At 42.2% G+C, this 23,913-nt stretch overlaps 1 protein-coding gene across 1 annotated transcript in view; it reads left to right on the forward strand.

Moving 5' to 3' along the window:
- The window catches only part of KTN1 (kinectin 1), a 59,970-nt gene that overhangs the window by 19,497 nt on the left and 16,560 nt on the right, over nt 1-23,913 (forward strand). Inside the window, exons 11-33 of the mRNA XM_080620214.1 lie at nt 265-333; nt 2,108-2,145; nt 2,749-2,839; nt 3,144-3,212; nt 3,954-3,991; nt 4,107-4,197; nt 6,411-6,479; nt 7,809-7,843; nt 7,977-8,067; nt 9,023-9,091; nt 9,957-9,994; nt 10,610-10,700; nt 10,861-10,929; nt 12,492-12,529; nt 13,178-13,268; nt 13,398-13,475; nt 15,903-15,940; nt 16,967-17,057; nt 17,161-17,229; nt 17,649-17,686; nt 18,619-18,709; nt 20,815-20,901; nt 22,712-22,801. Of these exons, the coding sequence (XP_080476340.1) occupies nt 265-333; nt 2,108-2,145; nt 2,749-2,839; nt 3,144-3,212; nt 3,954-3,991; nt 4,107-4,197; nt 6,411-6,479; nt 7,809-7,843; nt 7,977-8,067; nt 9,023-9,091; nt 9,957-9,994; nt 10,610-10,700; nt 10,861-10,929; nt 12,492-12,529; nt 13,178-13,268; nt 13,398-13,475; nt 15,903-15,940; nt 16,967-17,057; nt 17,161-17,229; nt 17,649-17,686; nt 18,619-18,709; nt 20,815-20,901; nt 22,712-22,801 (1,569 nt within the window). The remainder of the gene's footprint in view (nt 1-264; nt 334-2,107; nt 2,146-2,748; nt 2,840-3,143; nt 3,213-3,953; nt 3,992-4,106; nt 4,198-6,410; nt 6,480-7,808; nt 7,844-7,976; nt 8,068-9,022; nt 9,092-9,956; nt 9,995-10,609; nt 10,701-10,860; nt 10,930-12,491; nt 12,530-13,177; nt 13,269-13,397; nt 13,476-15,902; nt 15,941-16,966; nt 17,058-17,160; nt 17,230-17,648; nt 17,687-18,618; nt 18,710-20,814; nt 20,902-22,711; nt 22,802-23,913) is intronic.

Raw genomic sequence — 23,913 nt, forward strand, 5'->3', positions numbered from 1 at the left:
CGTAGACAGCTCTTGAGGGCTTCAGGGAAACCAAATGGCATTCAATGGGGCAGGGAATATTTTTTCTGTTGATACAGAACAGGTTGTTGTGCTTCCACTCAAATAGGATGTTCTTAGTGGGGAGGAAAAACAGCGTCTTTTAAAAGTGTCTGAGGTAAACGCTAAACTGTTCTTACTAACATTATCATGGCTAAGAGCTAATCCTAGCAAAAGTTGACTAGCTCCAGATCTCAGCTCGCTTTTCTTTCTGTGCTCTCTTACAAGGAGCTGATAGAGCAGAATGATGCTTTGAATGCTCAGCTTCAGAAGTTTCATTCACAAATGGCAGCCCAGGTACAGCATGTTCTTTTGTAGTCATGAATTGTGAACTTTCATTAAAAGCCAGATTTTGTTTTGTAGCTGGATATGAGATATGTAATGCTGAAAGCAAAGAATTGTTAGTATTCTCTTTTCTAATGTTTCTCAAACTTGTTTAAAACTTAAGCTTCTGCTGTCCTTTTTTGGGAAAAAAAAAATCCACTTATTTCCTTCTGTAGTGGCTTTTATTTATAACCAAAGGGTAGACTGCCTTTTTGAATGTTTGTTTTCTGTAGCTTTGCATGTGTACTGTTCTGTCCTGTGGTTCTTTTGGTCTTTTTGCAGTCCTCCTGTGAAACACCTGATCATGCTTTTCCCTTGTGCATTAGGCTGAGAAAGTGCCTTATGGTAGCTCCCGTATAAAGTTGTTTCTTCATTACAAGCAGTGATTTTTGTGCAGAAAAAACCCAAACACCCATAAAACCAAACCAAAACCACCAAAGCCACACCAAATCTGCACAACGCTTTTCTCAGTTCTTTTAGTATCTAAAGTTTTAGTTTGACTGGTTGGTTTGAGGAATTACTTCTGCTGTAAATGCTATGAAAAACCTCAAAGTCACTCAAGTTGCTTCCATGTAGAGCTAGGTCACAGATCTTCTCAGAAGACACAAGTGGAGACTGTTCTATGCAGTTGGCTGCTGTGTTCTTTTAATCATGGACATGGTTTATGTAGTTTAAATTCAACATCAGACTGAAAATGTGTCATCTGGCTTTAGCTGATGTGCCTTAACCCATTGGGCGTGGAGAGCAATGAAGGAAGAGGCACTCTGGATTTACAGCATCTTCATGACCTGCTCCTCTCTTCCCAGTACAAGGGTTTTGAAAAGAAGTCACTTAGGGAGATTTTGAGTTTTAGCTCTGGCTTACACAAGGAGGCTGTTGGAAGGAGGTGTATGCTTTCCCTGTGTAGCACCATGGGCTATGAAAATGCAAGGGTATTCTTCCAGCACGGACAGTAGGTGTGAAAATAGCACTTTGGGGAAGCGAAGTTGCACTGAATATGGCTTTGGACATCAAGGTTGCTGAAACTAAGGAGACCAGTCTGGGACTGGAACTATTTATTCCCTTTGGTATTTATTTTGATTCTGCTTTTCTCCATGGTATGATTTGTATAAGACAATGTAGGGATTGCTGTTAGGGTCCCATGGGCTTAAGCTCTGCAGCATCCAGGATTTTGAGAGGGTAAGGCTGGGTGTGAGGACAGCCATGTATCTGTAGCACAAATGAATATAGAAGTTCCGCCACTACCAAATTGTGTGTGAAATGGTCTGCAGAGGTCCCTTGGTGCCTTGATAACCATTGTGATGGCTCTCTCCTTGTGCCCTGTTGTGGGTGACTATAGTGACCGCATACGAATAGGCTTTTTCCAGGAGGAAAAAAAATGCCATTTGCTGATTTTGTGCTGCTGTTTGTTCTTAACACAAGTCCTGATGCACTGTGCAGGGTTTTCTTCTTTAAATTCGTGTGGTTTGTCAGCAGAATGTCACATAAAGCACTTAATCCATGGGAGGAAAGTGCTGGTTTTGTTTTGGTTTCCCCTTCGTGTTGCCTTAGGCTAAAGGGGAAGGGACATTAGTATGTGCTGGTATTTCTACAGTGTTCCTTAGCCAGGAGATTGTTGGAAGCATCCTGTGCCAATTTAAAATAACTACGCAAATCTTAGAACTGCTGTTCCTGGTTCACTGTAGATGATAGTTCTTTGACTTGCTTTACTTTCAGCTTTTTTTTTTTTCTTTTCTTCCTTCTGCAGACCTCAGCTTCAGTCCTGGCAGAAGAACTACACAAAGTGTGAGCATTCATTTCCTTTGGTATTTGGGAGGAGTGACTGGCTTTTAATGCATGCCATCTTTCCTCCATGCATGTGCAGTGCATATGGGAGGGACTGGTGAAGGAAATATTGCTGTCTATGCTTTTTAGCTTCTCACCATGAGATTGACTTAGGGGCTGGGAAACCGCTTCCTATGAATTTCCCTTCAGTGTCTGGCCTCAGATTTGGAATCTGTTGTGTGTGGCTCTATATGCTACACAGAAAGCAGTGTCTACTCTCTTGTTTACCCCTGCCTGTATGCAGGAGATCAGCCCAGTGTGCAGGAATGTGCATGACCATGAGAACCGTTAATATTTGGGCTGTCTGGTGGTGCCAGGAGACCTCCCCTTGGGATGGGTAGTTGTTGTGTTTCAGAGCTAGAGAATGTCTCATAAATTTTGGCAAGCAAACAGCTTTTAAAATGGATGGAAAAGCTTTTGGACCCAAAGTATACTGTCAGCAGGATTTAGAGTAGAAGCTGCACTTAAAGGCCAGCATGTATTTTGTGTTAGCCTGCTAGTTCATGCACCACTTTCATCTAAGACCTTTTAGTACCGATATGTCATCACTTCTCGTTTGTGCAGGATTGCGGAAAAGGACAAACAGATAAAGCAGATGGAGGACTCGTTAGGCAATGAACATGCCAACTTAACCAGCAAGGAAGAAGAGCTCAAGGTATAATGAAAGCATGTGTAAATACCACCTGATAACAGGGAGTGGTGTATTGGTTGCTTGTACAAAATTAAGCCCACAAGGCTTTTGGGTCTAGAAACAGCTCTTTCAGCTGAAATGATTTTGCTCTTCTAAGCAATGCTTGGTGATGGGAAGCTGTTGATAAGAAAGCTCGAGGTTTTTCCTTGCTGTTACCAATGGAGTCATTCAGAAAGTAATCTGAAATACTTTGCAGTGGAGAGTGAACTTACCTTAAATACTGTCTCTATGCAAAATGCAAGTATATTTCTTTTTTTCTGTCCTTCAGGTCTTACAGAATATGAATCTCTCTCTGAAATCAGAAGTACAGAAGTTACAGGCTCTGACAAATGAACAGGTAAAACAATTGTTTTATTAAATATTTAATTTTACTTCCCACTAACTATTCTGTCATGAAATGCACATCCATTGGCTTTAAGCAATCTGTGCTTAAGCATGTGAAAGGTGTAAGGCTACTGAATTGGGCTCATAGGCGATTCCCTGGAGTTCTTACAGCTGGTGGGAGGCCTGCTTCCTACCCTTCTCTCACCAGTGACATCTTTCTTACTTGGATATCCAAGTTACTGAAGCGATTTGCTTGTTTGGTTTAGATTTGTGGGCATGTGGAGTGCAGGACACTTCACAGGAATGAACACAGCTGTGCTTGAATATGCAGTCTTGGCATTTGTGTACAAGGGTCCTAAGCATCCCTCTAAAAAAACTCCAAAGCATATAACACCCCATCTTCCCCCACCTCACCATAGAGATCTTTTTAGAACCAGATGTAATGCTGTCCCTGTTACTACTATGTAACTTATGGTTCATTACAGAGGTGGAAATGAAATGTTTAATTGGAGATAATCCTGGTTGTCAAATGAATATTCTTGAGATCTTTTTCCCTTTGCACAATCGTGTTTTTGCCTCTGGTATGTATTAGTGTTTTAAAAGTGCATGAAGACAAGCTTGCCCCTCATTCTAGCTGGTGAGTCATGTGCTTAGAGGCCAAATGACTTATTCCAGCTTTTTAATATTGTGGAATGAAAGGTTGATTGAATCATGTGATGTATCTTAAGTCTGTGTTAATCCTCTTTATATCTAGGCTGCTGCTGCACATGAGCTGGAAAGGATGCAGAAAAGGTAAATAGCTCTGGGATTTGATAAACAACGTTTGCTAGTCTTTAATGTTCTTTGGGATCAATGCTTTTTGTAAGACTTGGATGATAATGTATTTAACTGTTCTTCCGTGTCTCAGCATTCACATCAAAGATGACAAAATAAGAACTCTTGAAGATCAACTTCGAGAAGAGCTTGCACAGATTTCAAACACAAAAGAAGAATTCAAGGTATGATACAGAATAGCTATTCTTGTGCTTATTTACAGTATGTTTTCCAGACTTTGGAGGTTGTTGAGCATTTCATGCAATTGAATGTTGATTTGTAAAATAGAACTTGCAGGTGTTAAAGTAAATTACAGTATTCTGTTTGCAAGGCAAGAGCAATGTGGGATGTCACAGTCATAACAGTGCAGTAGAGTAAGAGATAGGGTAACACAAGTTAAGTGTGGTGTCTCCAGTTGTGAAGAGTGAGGTCTTTGAAGTCTGGAAGGGGAGGTTGTTGAGTAAAAGGTATAGCTGTTTGCTGTTCTCCTGCATTCTACCTTCTAATATGATTTTCAAGGCTTTGGTGTAAGCCTTTGTTTTTGTTGCTTGGATTATCATGTTAGGTTTCTTTTTTTTCTTTTTAAGTGGTTTCTCATGAAATTGCAGTGAAATTGCCGAAGCTTTTAGATCTGACATCTGAGGTCTGCACAGCAAAGCTGGTACTTGCTTCTGGGTAGTGTGTAGAGAGAGCAGCTTATCTCCTCCTTGCCCTCTGCCACCTTAGGTTTTTTCTTCTGAACTTTAGCTGTTAGAAATAGATCTGCTTCCTGAGGAAAGTGATGACTCCATCTTTTTAACTCCTTTAAAGCCTGTGTTGGGTACTGCTGCTCTTCTGATGTTTCTGGTGAAAGGTCACTCACTCTGAATCTCATGATGTCAAGTTGGTAGGTTTGCTAGTGGGGAACAGAAAGGGTGGGTAGTGGCAGAGGCAGCATCCTTTTGTAGGAGAAGCCATGCCTCATGAGTGTCCTGGAGTTCTTTGAAGGTGTTAGCGAGCAGCTAGTAAACTTGATTTATGTATTAAACAGGTTTTGATGAGACCTTTGCAAGGCTCTGTAGTTTCTCTAAGCTGTCAGAGAATAAGAGGGAAGAATTTTTGCTCAATTAATAGAATAGGAGTCAACTGCAACTTCATTTGATTTTTGTAGTAAAACTTCTGTAATAAAGCTATCAGCTGAATCTTTAGTGAGCTGGGTAATGGGTTTATAAGTGGTCTCGAAAGAGGAGTTGGAAGAGGTGGCAGTCTTGAGTAAGTTGGCAGGTCTGAAGCTACTGTGACTCTTGGGGCTTTCAGCTTGGTGGAACATTTTAAAATGGCAGGTGAAGTGGTGAGAATGAATACAAGGAGGAATAATCAGAACTTCCTTTAGTGTGATGGTTTCAGTAGTAACTTTTACCCGGGAAAAAGGCCTTAGAGGCGTTGTGGATGGTTATGTGCTAAAATCAGCTCAGTGCTGAGTAATGGCAGAAATCAGCTGGAGGCCATTCTAGCAGTTCTTGGGAATAGAGAGCTGAACGTGGATCACAGTCATCATGACACTGTGGAAATCCATAGTGTTCTCTCAGCATGAATATTTTGTGCTCTTCTAGTCTCTTTCTCCTGTCTTTGATCCCAAACGTAAGCTACACCAGCTCTATACTAAATGCTTCCACCTAAGGAAGTGCTGCTTTTTCCTATGCACATGAAAGAGGGAAAAGCCATGTTCAAACAAGACAATTCTTTTGATCCTTACTGCTGCTGTCCCTTCCTGCTTTTGTTGTCCTGGTAAGGCTTTGGGTCTCAGATCATGTGTCCTGCTTCTTACTTTTGTAAAGCACTGAGCAGGCCTTTAAAAAGACTGTAAACCAAAAAGCAATAATAAGGCTGCTGTGTCTGTTATACAGAGCAGGAATGCTGGAGGGGAGGCATGTATGTCTTCCTGATTCACCCCTTTCCAGTCAGACCAAAGTGCGGGAGCTGTGCAGACCCCTTTGCTGCTGGACTGCTGACTTCTTCCTATGCATCCCCAGTGTTAAGGCAGCTGAAGAGAAATAGAGGGGTGATCCTGGACCATTTGCTTCCCCAGATGAGTGCTTTGTAAAAGCAGCTGTCAAATCCTGGTGTGATGCTGATACTGCTTTAGGAGAAAAATGTAGTTTTTCTTGCCTCTCACACTTGGTACGGTGTGGTTTTTCTGCCAGGGAGTATAGATGATAACAGCTGAATTTCTCATGGGAACATAACGACAGAAGTATTAATACAAACAAGCAAGAAAGAAGGGGAAAGGGGTCTTGTAGCTTCCAAAGAATTCACTGTAATGACTTCTATGCTACTTAATTATCTCATTACCAATATGAAAATGCTGTAATTAGGGGTTGCAGTTCTGAACTGATAAAATATTTATATTTATTTCCAGGTTCTCCAGGATCAAAACACAACTCTGCAAGCTGAAGTTCAGAAGCTGCAGACTCTCCTGTCTGAGCAGGTATAGCCAGTATTCAGTGAGCTTGTACCAAATACGTTCTGTTCTTTTTAACTTCTTCAGTATTTTTTTTTTTCCCCCTTAAGCTGGCCCTAGGCTGAGCTGGTTGTTGTCAAAGCCTGTTGCTTTTTAGGTATTTTCCCTTGCATGGAAAGTAAGGCATTTGTGACTATCTTCAAGCGGTAGACAAAAGTGTCCAAACAAAATGTGGTTCTTTTTTTTTTTCTCCTCCCCTGAAGAATGCTGGCTGAATAGAAGCAGGATCTTATTTCTTCAACTTCTCCCAGTTTTATTGGCAATTTTCATGGGATTTTAATTTTTATTCCAGAACAACCTGCCCTTTTGGGGAAAGGGCTCTTATTTTGAGGTGGAGATACCAAAGTAAGATCTTTACCCTATTTGTTTTCTTCTGTCCTGGAATAAATTCTGAAACCAGTAGTAACCAAAGAACAGACCCATGGAATGAGAACTATTTACACTGATGTCTTTTGGGTGTCCTCTTCTATTTTTTTGCCCATAGCACACCTGCAGCCAGTCTGTCTGGTACTCACACAGGATGCTGCAGGTTCAAAGTGGTTGTGTTGCTTAGCCCCATCTCCTTTGCGAGTGTTGCCTGAGAGAGCTCTTGTGAACACCCCTGATTTTGTACCATTACAGAATGAGAACTTCTTGAAGTACTGGAAAAAAGACTTGGGGGCAGGGAACTTCTGCACTGTGTCTGCTAGCCAGCAGATCCCTGTCTGGTTCAGCTCCCTTTCCTCTGGTGGAGAACTGGATTTGCAGCCTTATTCCCTTGGGTCTGGCTGATTTTGTGTTCTGTCTGAAATAGTGGGGCTGATTTTTCTTGGTAGCCTGGCTTGTTTCTTGTGTGGTCTTTCACAGTGTGTTGTTTTTGAAAAGTCACACATGTTCTGCTGTGTGAACCTCAGATGGAGCTTGTGGTTTCAATAAATACTCAAAAAAGGCAGATTTTTCAGGTACTCAGCTGGCTGCTATGGATTAGATGCCACACAATGCTTGGCATGCTTGACACTCACTATGATCAATGGGATCCTGTGTCCCACAGCATCTTGTCACCAGAACTCCTGTAGCCCATCTGTAAAATCAGCAAGACATTTGGGCTGGATCTCTACCTCCCCTGAAAGACTGACGTCTTTCCAGCATCAATATTAGACACACATCACATGAGGACATTCTCCCCCTACTTTATCTTCCCTTCTGGATTAGTGTGGTAACTAAGCTGATTAAATTGATGCTCTCTGATTATTTGTGTTCTTAAAATCCCAAATCATTATTGATCTGATTACTCATCACTCTATTGTGTTTTTATAGGCAAAAAAAGACTTGTTAGAGCAGATGGAAAGAAGGTGAGAAACTTTTTTCTTTTGGATCATAGACTAAAATAAAGATTCAATTTTGTTGATGGTGAGGTTACTGTTGGTAGCTAAACTGCCCTCAAAGGTTAACTCTTTTTGCTAATGCTCACTTTTGGTTTCCCAGCATGAGAGAGAAGGATGATAAAATCAAGACAGTTGAAGAGCTGCTTGAGGCAGGACTCATACAAGTGGCTAATAAAGAGGAGGAATTGAAGGTAAAAAATCTCTTAGGTTGTGTTTTAATGGGGAAGTAGAGATTAAGTGCTCTTGTGGAAAGTGTGTGTTTGAGTGTTCATAGTGCAGTCTGAGATCATTCCCTTTGAATAGGAAAGGCATCTTGTGGAGACAAGGTTAAAATCTTTTTTAGGATAGACTAAGCATTGAGCATTGATGGTGTACAATAAGTGCTTCTCTCTGCTTAGTCTAAAGCAGATTTTGCTAGGATGCGTACCTGATGTCATTTGGAATAAAATGAATACATCTTGAGAGCAATGTGTTTGGCCTAATCTGAGATATGGGACTCTTGCCTCTTTGCTTAGTTGGTAATCTGAATGGTTAAATGGACTATCAACTAGTGACACTTCTGGAATGATGCTAAAAGCATTTCCTTTTTCTGTCTAAGAAGCAGCTTTTTTCTGTTTAAGAAGCAGCCAGTGATTTCTGGTTTAGAAGAAGCTAGATTTTTTTTTTTATTTATTTTTATATTTATTTATTTTTTTTTTTTATTTTATTTTTTTTTGTACTGGAAAGCCAGTCAAAAAAATCCCTGTCTGTTTTCAGCTGGGTTTTGCTACCATGTCTACCTGGGCATAGCCAAGGTAATGCTTGCTTTCTTAATGTCCCTAAATTCCAGGTGTATCACTGACACCCCTGTACTGGGGAGGAGTAGCACACTAGCAAACTGTCAGATTACTATTACTATACAGCCAAAGATGTGAGTACATCACCTTGATGTTTCCCTGGACTTGAGCTTCCTATAGATTGAAGTCCACTTAGAGTTGTCTTGTAATAAATAGTTCATTGAATACTTTGGCTCCCACAGCTGCAGAGGGGGTCTCTTTCAGATTTTCAAAGTATTTCACTTGTTCTAAAAGAAATTACTTTCTTTCAAGCTTAACACTTTTTACCCAACAAATGAGTCTTTCATTATCTGTGTGTCTGCTTTCAAAGGCACTGCGAACGGAAAATTCATCCTTGAGAAAAGAACTTCAAAGTCTGCAAATTCAGCAATCGGAGCAGGTAGTACTTTTCATCTAAAACTCTTATTACACCTAAACTAAATCTGAAAGAATCTTGCTGTGGTTGCAAAAGTCAGGGGAAAAAGGTGAAGATGTCTTTGAAGCCTGTTGGCAAAGACTCCCGTTTTCTTCCAGCATTGGTCTGGAAGCTGGTATTTCTGTCAAATACTTACTTTGCTTAAGTATCAGAAATGTGGCAGATATAAAGGTTCCAGTCGGCAGCAGTTCTGTGTTGGTGTGAGTGGAAATGGCTGTGGGTTGCTCTTTTTTTCCAGAAGCCTATGCAGCAAGCGTGGCTGGTAGGCAGCTCATACTGCATTGGTTTCATTATGCGTATTTGAGCTTTCTAATGTTAATCCACGCTCGTGCAGTTGTGACTTAGCCCTTTCATGTCTCTCTTCAGTGACACTGTCACAGTATTATTGTTTTTGATGTGCACTTGGTGCTGATCAGGAAGGGGCTTTCCTTGCCATCCAGCTCTGCTTGGTCAGCTCAGAAGGGCACTTAGTTTCTAGAAAATGATTTATGGAAAAGGGGAAGCATAATAATTGTGGAGAGGTATATGGTACTGCCAGTATGAAAAGGTTAGCTGATCAAATGCTGTTCCTGAACCTCAGCCTTTCCTGGTGAAGATGGTGTGGGTTTCATTTTGTTTTCCTGGAGCTTGCAGTGACTTGGTGTTACTAATTTGACAGGGACTGGAGACCTACAGCTAATTTCCAGGAGCAGCCAGATACATAAAATCATTAGACTGCTACAGTTTACCCAGTGCCAGAGTGCTCGAGTTCTCTATTCCTTACCCTTCAACACCTGCAGATTGTTCTGCTCTTTTCTGTTTTTCTAAGCTGAAGCTCTCTTTTGAACAGGTTTCCTTCCAATCACTGGTAGAAGAACTCCAGAAAGTGTAAGTTACTGCACAGATTTAATTTGATTGTTACTTCTGTCTGTCTTTATTCCATGACTACAGGTGTTTTGCTTCCCTGAAATGATTTGCTTTTAACTGGGTGAACTGTGTGTTTGTGGCAGGAAGTATTATCAGTTTTAAATATGCCACATCAGATCAGTAGCGTTGGAAAATCTAGTTGCTTCTCTGCTAAGCAATTAACTTCATAAGCTTAACTTTGAGTAGACAAGGAATTGCAGAGAATTGTCAGATAATTGTTTTTCTTCAGTAGGCACTCTGAAAGGAGTGAGCTTGTTCACTCTGTGTGTGTATTTGAAGTTGGTAAATTCTTTGCTGACGTGTCCAGTGAAGGCTGAAGTACAGTGTGTGTTGTTCTAGGGCCTCCTGATGCTTTCATTTGCATTGTTAGAAAGTAATAGTATCTAGTTAGCATGTGATAAAGCCAGTTTGTTCTGTACTATTCCCAGTCTTATTCCTCCTGTTCTTCCTGCTTGGTCCCACTGTGGATTTCAGAGGCTGGTGATGTGATGTGATAGCAGAACCAAAGCTTGTATATTTGCTGAAGTAAGAAGTTTTTTTCATCAAACTAATGTTATTCCTCTACTCTTTTTTAAGGATCCATGAGAAGGATGGAAAAATAAAATCAGTGGAAGAGCTCCTACAAGCTGAAATCCTCAAAGTAGCAAGCAAGGAGAAGACTGTTCAGGTGTCTCTCTTACAATACCTACTTTTCTTTCTGTGTCTATACCACTGAACTACCATTTATTTGTTACTGCATGGCATTCAATAGTGATGAATTTGTAGCATCCATTTTTGTGGCGTTTGTGTTTCCATTGTCCAATCCTGTCTGTTTTGTCATTGAAAAGGCTTTGACACAGGAAATAGAGGCTCTGAAAGAAGAAGTAGGAAATTCCCAGCTTGAGATGGAAAAACAGGTAAAATACCTTAGTGCCAGAAGTGTGAAAACAGCCTTGTCTTGGATGCTCTGCTCACTCATTTCTGTTCTCGCGTTTTCTTTCACTGGTGAACGTCATTGGGTAAGGGAACTTTTTAATGGTAGAGCTACACTATTCTTGGATATAAAGCTGTAAATATGTAATATAACTACAGCTGTCCTTCAGATACCACAGTCCTCTGAATGCCTGAACTTTTTGGACTTTTAATATGAAATTTGGCAAGAATTGTTATAACTTAAAGCATGGTAGCATTAGCTCTGGCTGGGCATGTTCAGTCCCTGAGGTAAACACAAAGCCCTGGGGCACCCTTGGAAGCTGGCAACTTGGAAATCTGAAGTGCTGAAGGTGCTTCTCCTTTTGTTAGCCTTTCTGTGTTGCTAGAAAAATACTATGTGCCCACATAATACCTGGTTTCCAGGTAAACCTGAGACTGTTTTCTTTCCTGTGTCCAAAGAAAGCCTGTCTTGGCAGAGTAAGTTTTACTCTAACTGTCAGGAATGCAGAAATGGAGGAGTATTGGCTTTTTTGGCATGCTTGCTGTCCAGCATCCAAAATAATGGGAACCCATGTTTCCTTACGGAGCCCATTCTGCAGGCAGCTTAATCCATTGTGCTGTCAGGAAGTTTGCTCGCTTGTTTGTGTGTGTGGGGTGTGTGGGTTGATTTTTTTGGTCTGCACTTTCTTCAGTCTTTTTAGCTGCATTCCAACATGTCACCCTCTTTTGTTTCCTTAGTGCTAAAGTTTTGTCCTTTTCAGGCAAAGCTTTGTTGAATGTGTTTCGACCTTGGACTTTTCCTCCAAAGCAAATTCCCAGGAACTAGATGAATTATTTGTGTGTTTCCTTCCCTGGAACTGACACAGAGCCCAAAACAAAATGCAGTTTTAAGTTGCCATCTCTAGAAAGCTACATATGAGGGATGCTTGCTCTAAAGAACACCTTTTGGTCTCCTACAAGCAGAATAGAGGGTTTTGGGGATGTCTGAAACTCCTGCCTGAACTAAGCTAGCTGTTTAGAAAGCCGGTATCTATACAGATAGCCATTGCCAGGCTTTTGAGCAAAATTCAGAGGCAGTGTTCCCACTAAGTCTTGGTTTTTTTCAATCCATGTTCAGGCTTAGAATGAGAGTTTAAGGGAGTGCTGACACTGCAGAGCATTTAAAAAGCCCTTGCTTGTGCAAAGGTCTAAATGACCAGAGATGGTCTCTCTGTAAGCTGCAGTTGGTAGTGAGATGGTTGTCATCATCAGTGTCTGCTTCCTCCTTTTGTCTCCCGTGGTGGAAGTGTACTCTGGTGAGCCTGCTTGTGTTCCCATTTGCACTGTTTTCTTTTCTGCTCTGGAAGTCACATTTTAAATATGGGGAAAGTAAATAGTGGAGACACTTCGCTTCTCGTAATTTATTGTCCCACAAAGAAGTGTGTTTATGCTTACATAATTGTAACAAATAGTGCCTATTTTAATAATGTCTAATGGCTTTCTCCGTAGAGTGGTTTATAGCGTTTGTGTCTTTCCATGTTCATTGAAGTACTGATTATTTTTTCAGGTGTCGATTACATCACAAATCAAAGAACTTCAGGCTCTGTAAGTACAGTTGTTAACATGTCTGATCTGCTCTCTGCACCCCTTGCTTCCCTGCTCCAGTCTGTTTTAAGTTCCAGTATTCTTGCCTGGTGTCTGTGCAGGAAGTGAGGCTGTTAACACTGGTCTTAGATGTGTATCCTTATTAGAAATACCTGATCCTGTCTGAGACACAAACAAGGTGAAGTGCTGTATGGCTTCATGAGCCCCAGTTAAACTACAGTGGATTAAAGTCAAGTCAGGATGGAAGGACATGGGCAAGGCACTATGGCAAAATTCTTTTGGTAATAGCTGTGCTGTATCTGGGTACATAAGTGAGAACTCAGCCACTACCATCATCAGGCCCTTGTGTCCCAGCTGGGGAGGGGGAAGGAAGTAATTTTAGATGAGGAAAACACATGTGAAATCCCTGCAGTATATGTGGGCACAGAATTTGTCTGCTTTCTCTTAATGAGTGGTGCCATTGAGCAGGGGCATCTCCTGCTAACCCAGACTGAAGTGGAAGTGTTCACCGATTGATTTTTAGTGGGTGAATTGTGTTAGATCACATATGCTGGTTCTGTGGTGTGCTGCAAAGCATAGGATGTCTTTTATTCAGATGGAAAAAAGAGCAAGAGTTTTTATGTTGTGTGTCTGTGTTTAATGGCACAGGTTGAAGGGAAAAGAAAAGCAGGTGAAAACCATGGAGGCCTTATTGGAAGAGAAGGAGAAGGAGATCATTAAGAAAGGAGAATGGCTGCAGGTAAGCTTCCTTGGTGTTCTGAATGAAAATAAGCTCTGCTGCAGTATTTCTGGCTGCAGGAAAGTCATGTTCACACTTCTAAATTTGCCATTTTCTTCTTAATTTTTTTTTTTTTTTTGTTGTCCAAAGGGTCAGAAGGATACAATTGCACAATTAACCAGTAAAGTTCAGGAGTTAGAAGAACAGAACCTGCAACAGCTCCAACAGGTATGGCCTGCAGAGTGGATGTGGTTTGGGACTGCTGTTCAGGTTAACTGGAAGGGGTTGGTTTTGTACTCTGCCTCACAAAGGGTTTACATGGACTTCAACTCAGAGCTATTTTAAACTCTGCTTGACTAAAGTGGTAGTCTGCAGTGCAGAGAGCCCACTAGTTCAACTGTGTTAATCCGAAACAGGATGAATGTGTTTATCTGAAACAGGATGAACATGGATCACAAGTTCTGAGAGCTTTGCTTTTACCTGGATGTTACTTTGTGTAGTGAGTAGCTTTGATGGTCTGAAAACTCTGAGGCTCATAGACAGAATCATAGCTGCCTTGTAGGTACCTCATTGCCAGACTAAATTAGCTGGCGAATGAAGTTGCTAAGCCACTGGCCATCATATTTGAAAAATCATGGCAGTCAGGTGAAGTTCCCAAAGACTGGAAAAAGGGAAAGATAACCCTGATTTTTAAGAAAGGGAAAATGGATGACCCAGGGAATTACAGACCAGTCAGTCTCACCTCTGTGCCTGGCAAACTCTTGGAGCAGATTCTCCTGAAAGACATGCTAAGGCACATGAAAAGCAAGGAGGTGGTTGGTGACAGCCAGCATGGCTTCACTAAGGGGAAATCCTGCCTGACCAATTTGGTGGCCTTCTATGATGGGGCTACGGAACTGAGGGACAGGGGCAAAGCAGTTGATGTCATCTACCTGGATTTGTGCAAAGCCTTTGACACTGTCCCACACAACATCCTTGTCTCTAAATTGGAGAGACATCAATTTGATGGGTGGACCACTCGGTGGATAAAGAACTGGCTGGATGGCCACAAGCAAAGAGTTGTGGTCAATGGCTTGATGTCCGGCTGGAGACTGGTAACGAGTGGTGTTCCTCAGGGATCGGTGTTGGGACCGGTCTTGTTCAACATCTTTGTCGGTGACATGGACAGTGGGATTGAGTGCACCCTCAGCAAGTTTGCCGATGGCAGCAAGCTGTGTGGTTCGGTTGATGTGCTGGAGGGAAGGGATGCCATCCAGAGGGACCTTGACACGCTTGTGAGGTGGGCTGATGCCAACCTGATGAAGTTTAACCATGACAAGTGCAAGGTCCTACACCTGGGTCGGAGCAATCCCAGGCACAGCTACAGGTTGGGCAGAGAGGAGATTCAGAGCAGCCCTGCAGAGAAGGACTTGGGGGTGTTGGTCGATGAGAAAATGAACATGAGCCGGCTTCAGTGTGCGCTCACAGCCCAGAAAGCCAACCGTATCCTGGGCTGCATCAAGAGGAGCATGACCAGCAGGTCGAAGGAGGTGATCCTGCCCCTCTACTCTGCTCTCGTGAGACCTCACTTGGAGTCTTGTGTGCAGTTCTGGTGTCCTCAACATAAAAAGGACATGGAACTGTTAGAACAAGCCCAGAGGAGGGCCACGAGGATGATGAGGGGACTGGAGCACCTCCCATATGAAGACAGGCTGAGAAAGTTGGGGCTGTTCAGCCTGGAGAAGAGAAGGCTGCGTGGAGACCTCATAGCAGCCTTCCAGTATCTGAAGGGGGCCTACAAGGATGCTGGTGAGGGACTCTTCATCAGGGACTGTAGTGACAGGACAAGGGCTAACGGGTTAAAACTTAAACAGGGGAAGTTGAGATTGGATCTAAGGAAGAAATTCTTTACTGAGAGGGTGGTGAGGCACTGGAATGGGTTGCCCAGGGAGGTTGTGAATGCTCCATCCTTGGTGGTGTTCAAGGCCAGACTGGATGAGGCCTTGGGCGCTATGGTTTAGTGTGAGGTGTCCCTGCCCATGTCAGGGGGGTTGGAACTTGATGATTTTAAGGTCCTTTCCAACCCTAACTATTCTATGATCTCTGTAGGGCCATGGAGGGCATGGAGGAACTCTTGCTGTAACTGAATGTAGCAGCTCCTCCCGAAGTAGTCAGGCTTTGCTGTGATTCTTTCCTGCATGTACCTGTTGCAGAAGTTGCAACTGGCTGGAAATGTTCTGGCTTTTGATTTGCCTGCATTGGCCTTGAGAACAGGCAACTGGACATCCTTGAAGCCAGGCTTTAACTTAATGGAAGAATTTTTCAATACAATGGTATTCTTAGGTCAGTTTTGATTTTTGTCAATGATTAATGGGAGAAACTGAGTTGCAGTCTTATTTTGGGTGGACGTTTAGACAACAGGCAGCATTTATGCCACAGGAGAAGTGGAATGGAAGGAGATTGGCTGGTGTGAAGTATGGGATGCGTGGTGTAAACTGCTTCTAAAATCTGTTGTGTTTAGATTTCTCAGAGCAAAGCCTCATACAGAATTCTTGGTATTTCTTTGGCAAGTGTCCTGCTAGATGTGTGGTGCCCCTGCTCATGCAAAGAGTTGCTTTTAATTTGAAAGCTTTACAGTGCCATCAAAATGAGGTTGGGAATTACTTTGTTTTTAAGGTACCTGCTGCATCCCAAGTCCAGGACCTGGAGAGCCTGTGAGTATGCTTAGTAGCAGTTTCTTAAGCACCTGCTGATAATATACCTTCAGTGTTGTTGTTTATCTTAAATGGGAATGTATGAATTGGTTTCAAGAATTTTATGGGCTTTGCTAAAATAAGCTATTATTGCTGATGGATGTACACCAGCCAGTGTGTCTGCTGCTGTGTATAATAGCAAGTGCTTGGTGTCCCTGCCTGGTGTGCCTAAGTCACAGTGCTCATACGGTTTGTGTAACTGAATGATCTCACAGGGCTCTACTAACTAGTGAAACTGCTGCTGCTGCTTGTGCCTGGTGATAATTTCCCCTTCTGTTTAGCATGTTTAAAAGATTGTGGATTTAAGTGCCTATGGCTGAGTTGCTAAAAGCAATAAACAGATATGGTTTGTTGTTTTCAGTCTGAGATGCAATAGCCAATTCTCTAGCTCCTGTTTTATGGAGAAATGCTGCCAGACTTTCGTCTGTTTTGACTGCTTTGTCTGGCTGCTCTTAAGTCAGAGGAAGGTTGGGTGCCAAAAAGGGCTTGGTCTTCAGTACAGCTCTTGTAACATGCTGCCCCCCCCCGGAGACTCCTGTATAGCCAGTACCTAAGGCAGTCTCATCTTTAGGAGACTGTCCCTAGTACCTTCGGAGCCAGCTGGCTTACAGGGTTTGCTCAGATGACCAATGTCTCCCACTTCTGCTCTGAATGGTGAGATGAGCCTGTGACTAAGTGTCTTTACTGATTGATGTGTGAAATCACTAGCTTGCTTCAGGCTAATTCTTAGCAGGTAAGTGTTTGCAGTACATGTTGTTGAAGCTGGCGTGTATTTACCTTAGGTTTTTTGTTTTGGAGCCATAGTGTAATGGTTTCTTCTCCATGTGTGTGCTCCCCTTTTGTCTGATTATTAAGGTTATAGCATACAAAATTTAGCTTCTGCTGCTAAAAACTGTCTCAGCTAGAGCACCTGCCCCTTTTTAGCATAGATTCTTACTTATTATACTTAGCATAAGTTCTTTCTTACTTTCTGAATCATCTCTGCAGGTTGAAAGGGGAAGAAGAACAAATTAAGAAGTTGAAAGCTGTAGCAGAAGAAAAAGAAAGAGAAATTGCAAGCTGTGTAAAACAGTTGCAGGTAAAGCTTTGATAGAAGAGCCTTGTGTTGTAAGGAGCATATGTATTATGAGTGTGTATCTATGTATATACATGTTTATGTATTGCCTCTTTTCTTGTAACAGGATGTGCAAAAGGAAAATGAATCTTTTAAAGTTCAAATTCAAGAATTAAAGCAGGAAAATTGCAAACAGGTACAGCTTCCAATTGCATTGTTACTGAGTGAAATAAAAGGGGGTGGTGGTAGCTTGTACAGATGGCATGGAAAACCAGTAGTTGCATTGGCAATATAATTCAAGGGACAGCTTCAGGGTTGGATTGCACTAAGCCAGCTTTTCTGGCTGTTGAGTATATGTTCCTGCTTCCCTTTATGGTGTGGATTTTCTTGCGTTTTTTTACATTTGCTGATTTCTCATCTAGCTTTCCACCCCTGTCTTTAAATGTTGTATCGCACCCAGGCTTCTGGCCAAAGGAGGCTGGACAGAATTCCCTTGAAGGCCAAGGGTGTAACTGCCTGTTTTTGCAGCAGTGCCTGGTTAACATGGCAGATCGTGACCTCTGCACCAGTCTTTGCTGCTGATCTGATTCCAATGAGTTTCTGATCTGTTTGTAGGCCTCCCTAGCTGTCCAAAGTGAGGAGCTTCTACAAGTGTGAGTACTGCCAGAAGTTGAACACAGTAGATAAGTAGCAAAGTGTTTCGTTTCACTTATTGCTGAAGAAATTTAAAAGATTAAATGCCAAATGTACCGTATCAGTGTGAGAAGTGCCAGTAAAAAAATAAAATCTTTACAGCCTAGTAAAACTTGAACATAGAGATTGTGCTCAGGCTAATAATCCTCAGCCTCAATGGTCTGTGTGCTTGCACAGTGCTTGCACTATGTGCCCACAATGTAAGCAAGCCACAATCGATTTAATTTTAAATGCATGCCAGCTCAGCTGTATGTCTGAAGAGTTAAATGTTGATGTTTCAAGCAAAGGTGACAGGCTTTTTTCTTGGAACTTCAGCTTAGTAAACTGTTGCTCATATTATAAAATCATCTGGTGAAAATCTCTTCCCTGGGAAAATCTCGTGTAACAGTAGGCTATAATGTAGAGCTGAAGCACAGTAAAGAACTGTCTGGAAGGTAATGCCATACTGGCTTTTATTGTACTACACAAATTGCCACTGTTATGCATTTTTCATTGGCTGAATTATTTTTCTTCTAAGTTAAATGACTTACAAATTGTGGACTAGGTGCTTGAAAAAGAATGCTTTTATCCAGCAGGCTGTGCCTGTTTTGTGGTGGTGTACTAACGTGGGCTGGCTGACTTATCCTTGTCTAATGTGTTGCCTTTCTGTGGCCTTGATAAATGTGTGCAGATGCCTGTGTAGGCAAACAACAGCTTTGGAATGGGCTTTGCTCTGGCATCCTGCAGTTCACAGAGCAGTAGGAAGCAAGCAGTACTGCCAAGTCAGCGAGCAGCTTTTCAAAGAGAGCATGTAGCTGGGAGGAAAGTCAGTGTATGTGAAAGGGTATCAGTGATTCACTTGAAATTTCTTAAATGTCTCCTGACTTGTCTGCGATTCTTTTTGTTAATTCAGGGTTGCAGGGAAAGAGAAGGAAATCACCAGTCTCCAAAATGAGCTTGCCTCTCAGAGAAATGCTTTTGAGTATCAGAGGAAAAAGAACAATGTAAGGAAATATCTCTCTCACCTTCCCCTACCCTTCCCCCTTCCTCCTCCCCACCACCCAAAAAAACCCAAGTCCCAAAGAACAACCAGCCTGTGTGCACAGCCCTCCTTGGCGCCTAGGGTGTTCTTGAGAGAACATGCTTCTGATGGTTGTCTGCTGTATTGTGTCCCCTGGACACTCCCCTCCTCTTTCCTTGGGAGTGACTAAGCATTTCTCATGTCACTGCTTAGTTTCATCAGCACTTTGTCAAGTTGCTCGTTTGGTAAAGGGGAGGGGACTTGGTAGGGGACACATCTCGCAGCAAGTTCTCAGACTTGGATTCAAGCCTTGTTAGCCTTGTTCAGAAGCATGTCCTTTGCCAAGGCAAGAAGAGGGAGTCTGGGGAGGGAGGCTGTGAAGATGAAAGGTGCTGTGCTGTGCTCTTGAACAAGTTATGGTCCTTGTGTGTAGCCATGGGAAGAGGCATTACCTTCAGGGCTCTTGGATCTGGCTCTTTGCCTTCTTAAGAGTGAGTAATACTGATCTTCTGAAAGAGGTAGAGGACACTAAGTCTTCCTTTTTCCTTTTTACAGTAGCCACTGATGTGCAGTATGGGTTGTTTGTGGGAAGCAAAGATTGTTTCTTCCATCACACAGCTGCAAGGTTACCTTCTTGTAATACGTTACCAGCAGGGCAAGAGCATGGTATCTTTTATAGGAAGAAAATTGTTAAATACAGTGCTTTTAGCTCGCCTTTCTCTCTCTGATAGCCTATAAAGTCCAGCGGATACTGTGCAATGAACTTTATTGCTTAAAAGTGGGACAATATAAGGAAGATGCACAAGGAAAATACTGAAAATGTGATTTTTGGTACAAGCAGTGTTGCTTAAGAACTGAAATAAAGTAAGGCTAAAATGGCTGAGTAGTCTCAGAAAACAGATGAGCTGGAAAGGTAGAACATATGCATGCCTGTTTCCTGGGGAACTACAAGGACTAATTACCCTTTGTGGTGCAGGCAGAAATCTGGGTACTATTAAAGGCAGACCATGCCTGTAGGTTTCAGCTTTCCACGTCAGAATTTTATCCAACTTTGTTTTAAGGTCTTGTGAAACAGCTCTTAGGATAGCAGGCAAATAGTAGCAGGTAAAGTAAAACTAGTGCCAGGTACACACTAGGATTTGAATGCCACTTTGTGTGGTGAATTAAAAAAATACAGCCTTTCAGAATAGCCCTTTGCTAAAGCAGATTGTTTGAAGGGTTGAAAAAAGTTCATTTAAATCCTGAGCCCTCTAATCTCCTCCCCACAAAGCCCACCATCCTTCCTAGATAAGAGCTGCAAAGCTCTTTTTATAAGAGCTCTCAACCTCGTAACTGAGCTTGCATGTTGATGTCTTGTGGAGTACACGTTTGATGACCTTGCCAAGAAAGATGCAGGAGTGCAGCACCGCATGGTGGTGTTTCCATGCGGATCTGGGGTGTGCTTGCCACTGGCAAAATCCCAAAACCTCCCAGGAAAGCTGATGAAGCAGCAAACAAGTTTTCTTTGGGAGCAGTGGAGAGAGCTGCGTGGGTAAATGCTGCAAACCAAGGCTCTGAGCTTTGTGTTTCTGAGATGAGCCCTGGCATAGTAGGCTTGGGTTGAGGCCTAAGGATCTACATGGGTAGATCTGGTTGCAAGATCGGGGCATAAATGTGTACACCTCTGTGTATTCTGGGATCCATGCTGGGTTCTGCAGTGCGACATGCCTAACACTCTGTTGTGTAATCTGTGGTTTGGTGTCTGTGTTCCTCACTACTTTTGAGAACTTCCCTCTTTTTTTTCTTAACAAGTGCAGTCAAAGTATGGGGATGCTGTAGTGCTATGCTCTACAGTAACAATTGGATAAGTTTCGGACACGGGGGCAGGTTGGGCAGAAATTGGCGTTTTTTCCCCCTCTTTTCATTCAAACTCTTTGAGCATCACACTTGTTTTTGCTAGTGTATGTCATCTTACCCAGCAAAATCATCTTGCAGTAACCAGCATTTAAATGCAAATGGTGGATTGTAATGCAAAATATATCTCTGAAGTAAAAGTGGAAACAGTTGAATATTGGCTGAACTGAAATCATTCTTTCTAAAAATGATTAGGACCTTCGGAAGAAAAACTGGAAAGCAATGGAAGCATTGGCATCAACTGAAAAATTGCTGCAGGACAAAGTGAACAAGACTGCCAAGGTTGTAATGTTAACTGCTAGAAACAATGCATTAAGCTAGAACCAGATCTGCAGCTGGTTTTTTTAAATGAACTGGAGGCATTTAACTTTTACTGCAATTCAAATATAGTCTATTCTGAGTGATCATTCATATACTCTCACCTCTGCTTCTTACTCTTGTCTTTAGGTTTCTTTTATTTATTTTAATCCTTAGCTTGTGGGCATGCTGATTTTTTTGATTTCTGTTTGCGTAATTGTTAGAGCTGTTGTGAGTCGTTCTTGTGGGGAGCTCTAGAATAAAAACTGCTGGTGAGCAACCTGCTTTCTCTTACTGGGCTTTTGTTGTGCTGGAATAAATTTATTGGAAGAATTAGGACTAAATTACTGTAAGAAACCCTGGGAATTTCTCAGGGAAGTGGTGTCACCACAGTTGTGAATTTCCTTCTTGAAGGCATATGAAGCTCTTCAAATACCATTAGAGCCAATGTTCATTATGATACGTGGTGTGAATTGCTCTGAATGAGCTTGCATTTACTGTGAGCCTGATTTGGTGCTAATTGCCGCTGTGCAGAATTAAAAAGAAAAAGGATCAAAATAACTGTAAAAACCCCCTCTCAAGTCAGGTAGCTAGAAGCAGAGGAGCTCTGATTTGGGATTGTGCGTCTGTGTTTTGGAGATGTCTCTGCCCTTCACTCAGCCCTGCACTCAGGGAAGTTGTGTACCTGCTTTTGCTGTGTGCTAATGCTTGCCTGCTTTCTCTTGCAGTTGGAAGACTTCATCAAACAGCCATTTGCCACTTCTTGGTGGTTCCTAAATTGCTGAAAGCTAATGAAGTTAGCACAGCTTCACAACCTAATGTCTCCTGTTTGTTTCTGTCTCTGAATCTCAGCCTACTAATGCCACGATCTCTTGCAGCAGAGGAACTCAGAGCAGCAAGGCGCAACAACACTCATGTCAAAGAAAAAACAAATCCAAATATTAGTGAAGAATTTTGGCTGAAAGCTACCTTCTATGCAGGGTTTCAGGCTTTCTGCATTGAAACTCACTTGGGAGTCTGAGTGTCATATAGCTAAATTAAACCAATCTGCCACAAGCACAGCAAGCAAATGTCCTGTGGCTGGTCTGCTTTTAACGTTAAATAAATAGAGCAATAGATCTGTGATGCCCTTGGCTCTGTGTGCTTATGTTTGCAGAACAATGACAAAGAAAACTTGGAGATTGTCACACAGCTCTAATAATTATTTCCATTGCATCCAAGCTTGGGGAAGAAGAATGTAACGGTCTCCCTGTTGAATACTTACAAATAATATTTAGAAGATAGTCTTGCTTTCTTGGCCTGGTTCAAATGTGCATTAACACAAACTTTCCTTTTGACTTTAATTCTCTGTTTGTTTATTTGGTGATGTCAATTTATGGCGACTTTTTCCCACCTAAAATGGTTTTAGTGTGGATTTTTCAAAAATTCATTGAGCAAATTTGTTGCTTTTGAGATTGCTTAACTTGAGTGGCAGGGTTGGTGTGATGCAGTTACTCAGCACAGTGTAGCTTGTGTTGTGGACAAGTGAAGGTGTGATTTCTGTACAGACAGGCTAGATTGGAGGAGAACTTAAGAAAATAAAAGCTTAAGCATGAACAAATGTGAAGGCCAAATTCTGAAGCAATTCAGTGTCAATTTTTGAGGCAATTTACTGACAATTTTAGAGACTCTAGTGATTTTCTCACTTAAAAAATGACTTTCTGGCTTAAGTAAAATGCTCTAGGCATGAAGAGGTTATTGCCAGGTCAGTGGGGTATGTTGCCCAGTTTCACACTGAGCCCTTTTCTTGGTTTAGGAGAAGCAGCAGCATTTGGAAGCTGCCAAGGTAGAGATGCGCGAACTACTCCAGAAGCTGTTCCCGAAAGTCTCTCTTCCTTCTAATGTGGTAAGAGAAATGGCTCTTCCTACCCTACTGCTGGCATTGGGGAGTTTTGGTCCTGCTGCACTGGGCAGGCTGGAGCATTTCCCTACTGCCCTTTCTGCTCCAGGGTTTTTGCAGTGGGACATGAGTATCTTCTGCAGGTAATACCTGTGCCTGCCAGTAGCAAAGCTGCAGGCAGTTACTTTGAGAAAAGTCTTTTAAAAACAAAACAAAAAGTTATAATTTTGTGGGTTTTACCACCCCAGTATCTGATTCATCCACCTCTGTTATCTTGTGTCTGAGCTAGTAAATTTTCAGTGGCAGATAAGGTCTGCTGCCTGTTTGCTCACTATCTGGCATGATGGGGATCCATATCTTTGCCCGTGACTGTGCAGATAACTGCTGGCCTCCTTTCCAGAGGAGCCGCACTGCCTCAGTGCCAATTAATAGAGCACAGGAGGGTTTGTTTTGTTTGCAGAGTTCCTTTGAAAACCACTGATTTCTAATTTTACCTTTTTTGTGGTTTTCATTTTTTTTTTGGCAAAGGAGGAGTGCACTGGGTTCATGTGATTTAGATTGTGTGAATGATGTGAGGTGGGAAAAATGGGATCTGTATTTTATTTGTAATGTCTAGAGGTTTTGAATATTCCTATTTTAAATTACTCTCAAATGTCCTAAAATTAGTGTCTTGCTGAACTAGAGAGAGTCTTTAAAAAGACTGGGTTTGTGTAAGGTTATGAAGCAGTCTCCCTAGTGAGGTCCTTAGAATTATGTAGCAAGCGTCTGCTTTACTACTCAGGGGTTTTGGAATAGATTCAACTTCTTCAAATAGATTTAAAGACTTCCCTTAAGTCCTCAAATTTTGCTTGTCAATTCCCAGCCCTTGTAGGAAGACCTCTGTCACCCAGTTGTGTTTCGGTACTTTCAAGCTCCCGTGCATTGTACGTGTCTCAACCTCATGCCGGATTGCTGCCCGCTGACTGTCAGCTTGGCTGTGTGCGGTACGAGCTGAACAGCTACTGTCACACTGCGTGTTCGCTCCAGGGAACTGGGGGACTGAAACACTGCTTGTAAGCCTGCAGCTGGGAGGCAGATGTCCTGAAGGTAGTTTTATTGAGGTTACTCTCAATTTTAAC

Source organism: Psittacula echo (assembly GCF_963264785.1).
Source record: "Psittacula echo genome assembly, chromosome: 5".
NCBI lineage: Eukaryota > Metazoa > Chordata > Aves > Psittaciformes > Psittacidae > Psittacula > Psittacula echo.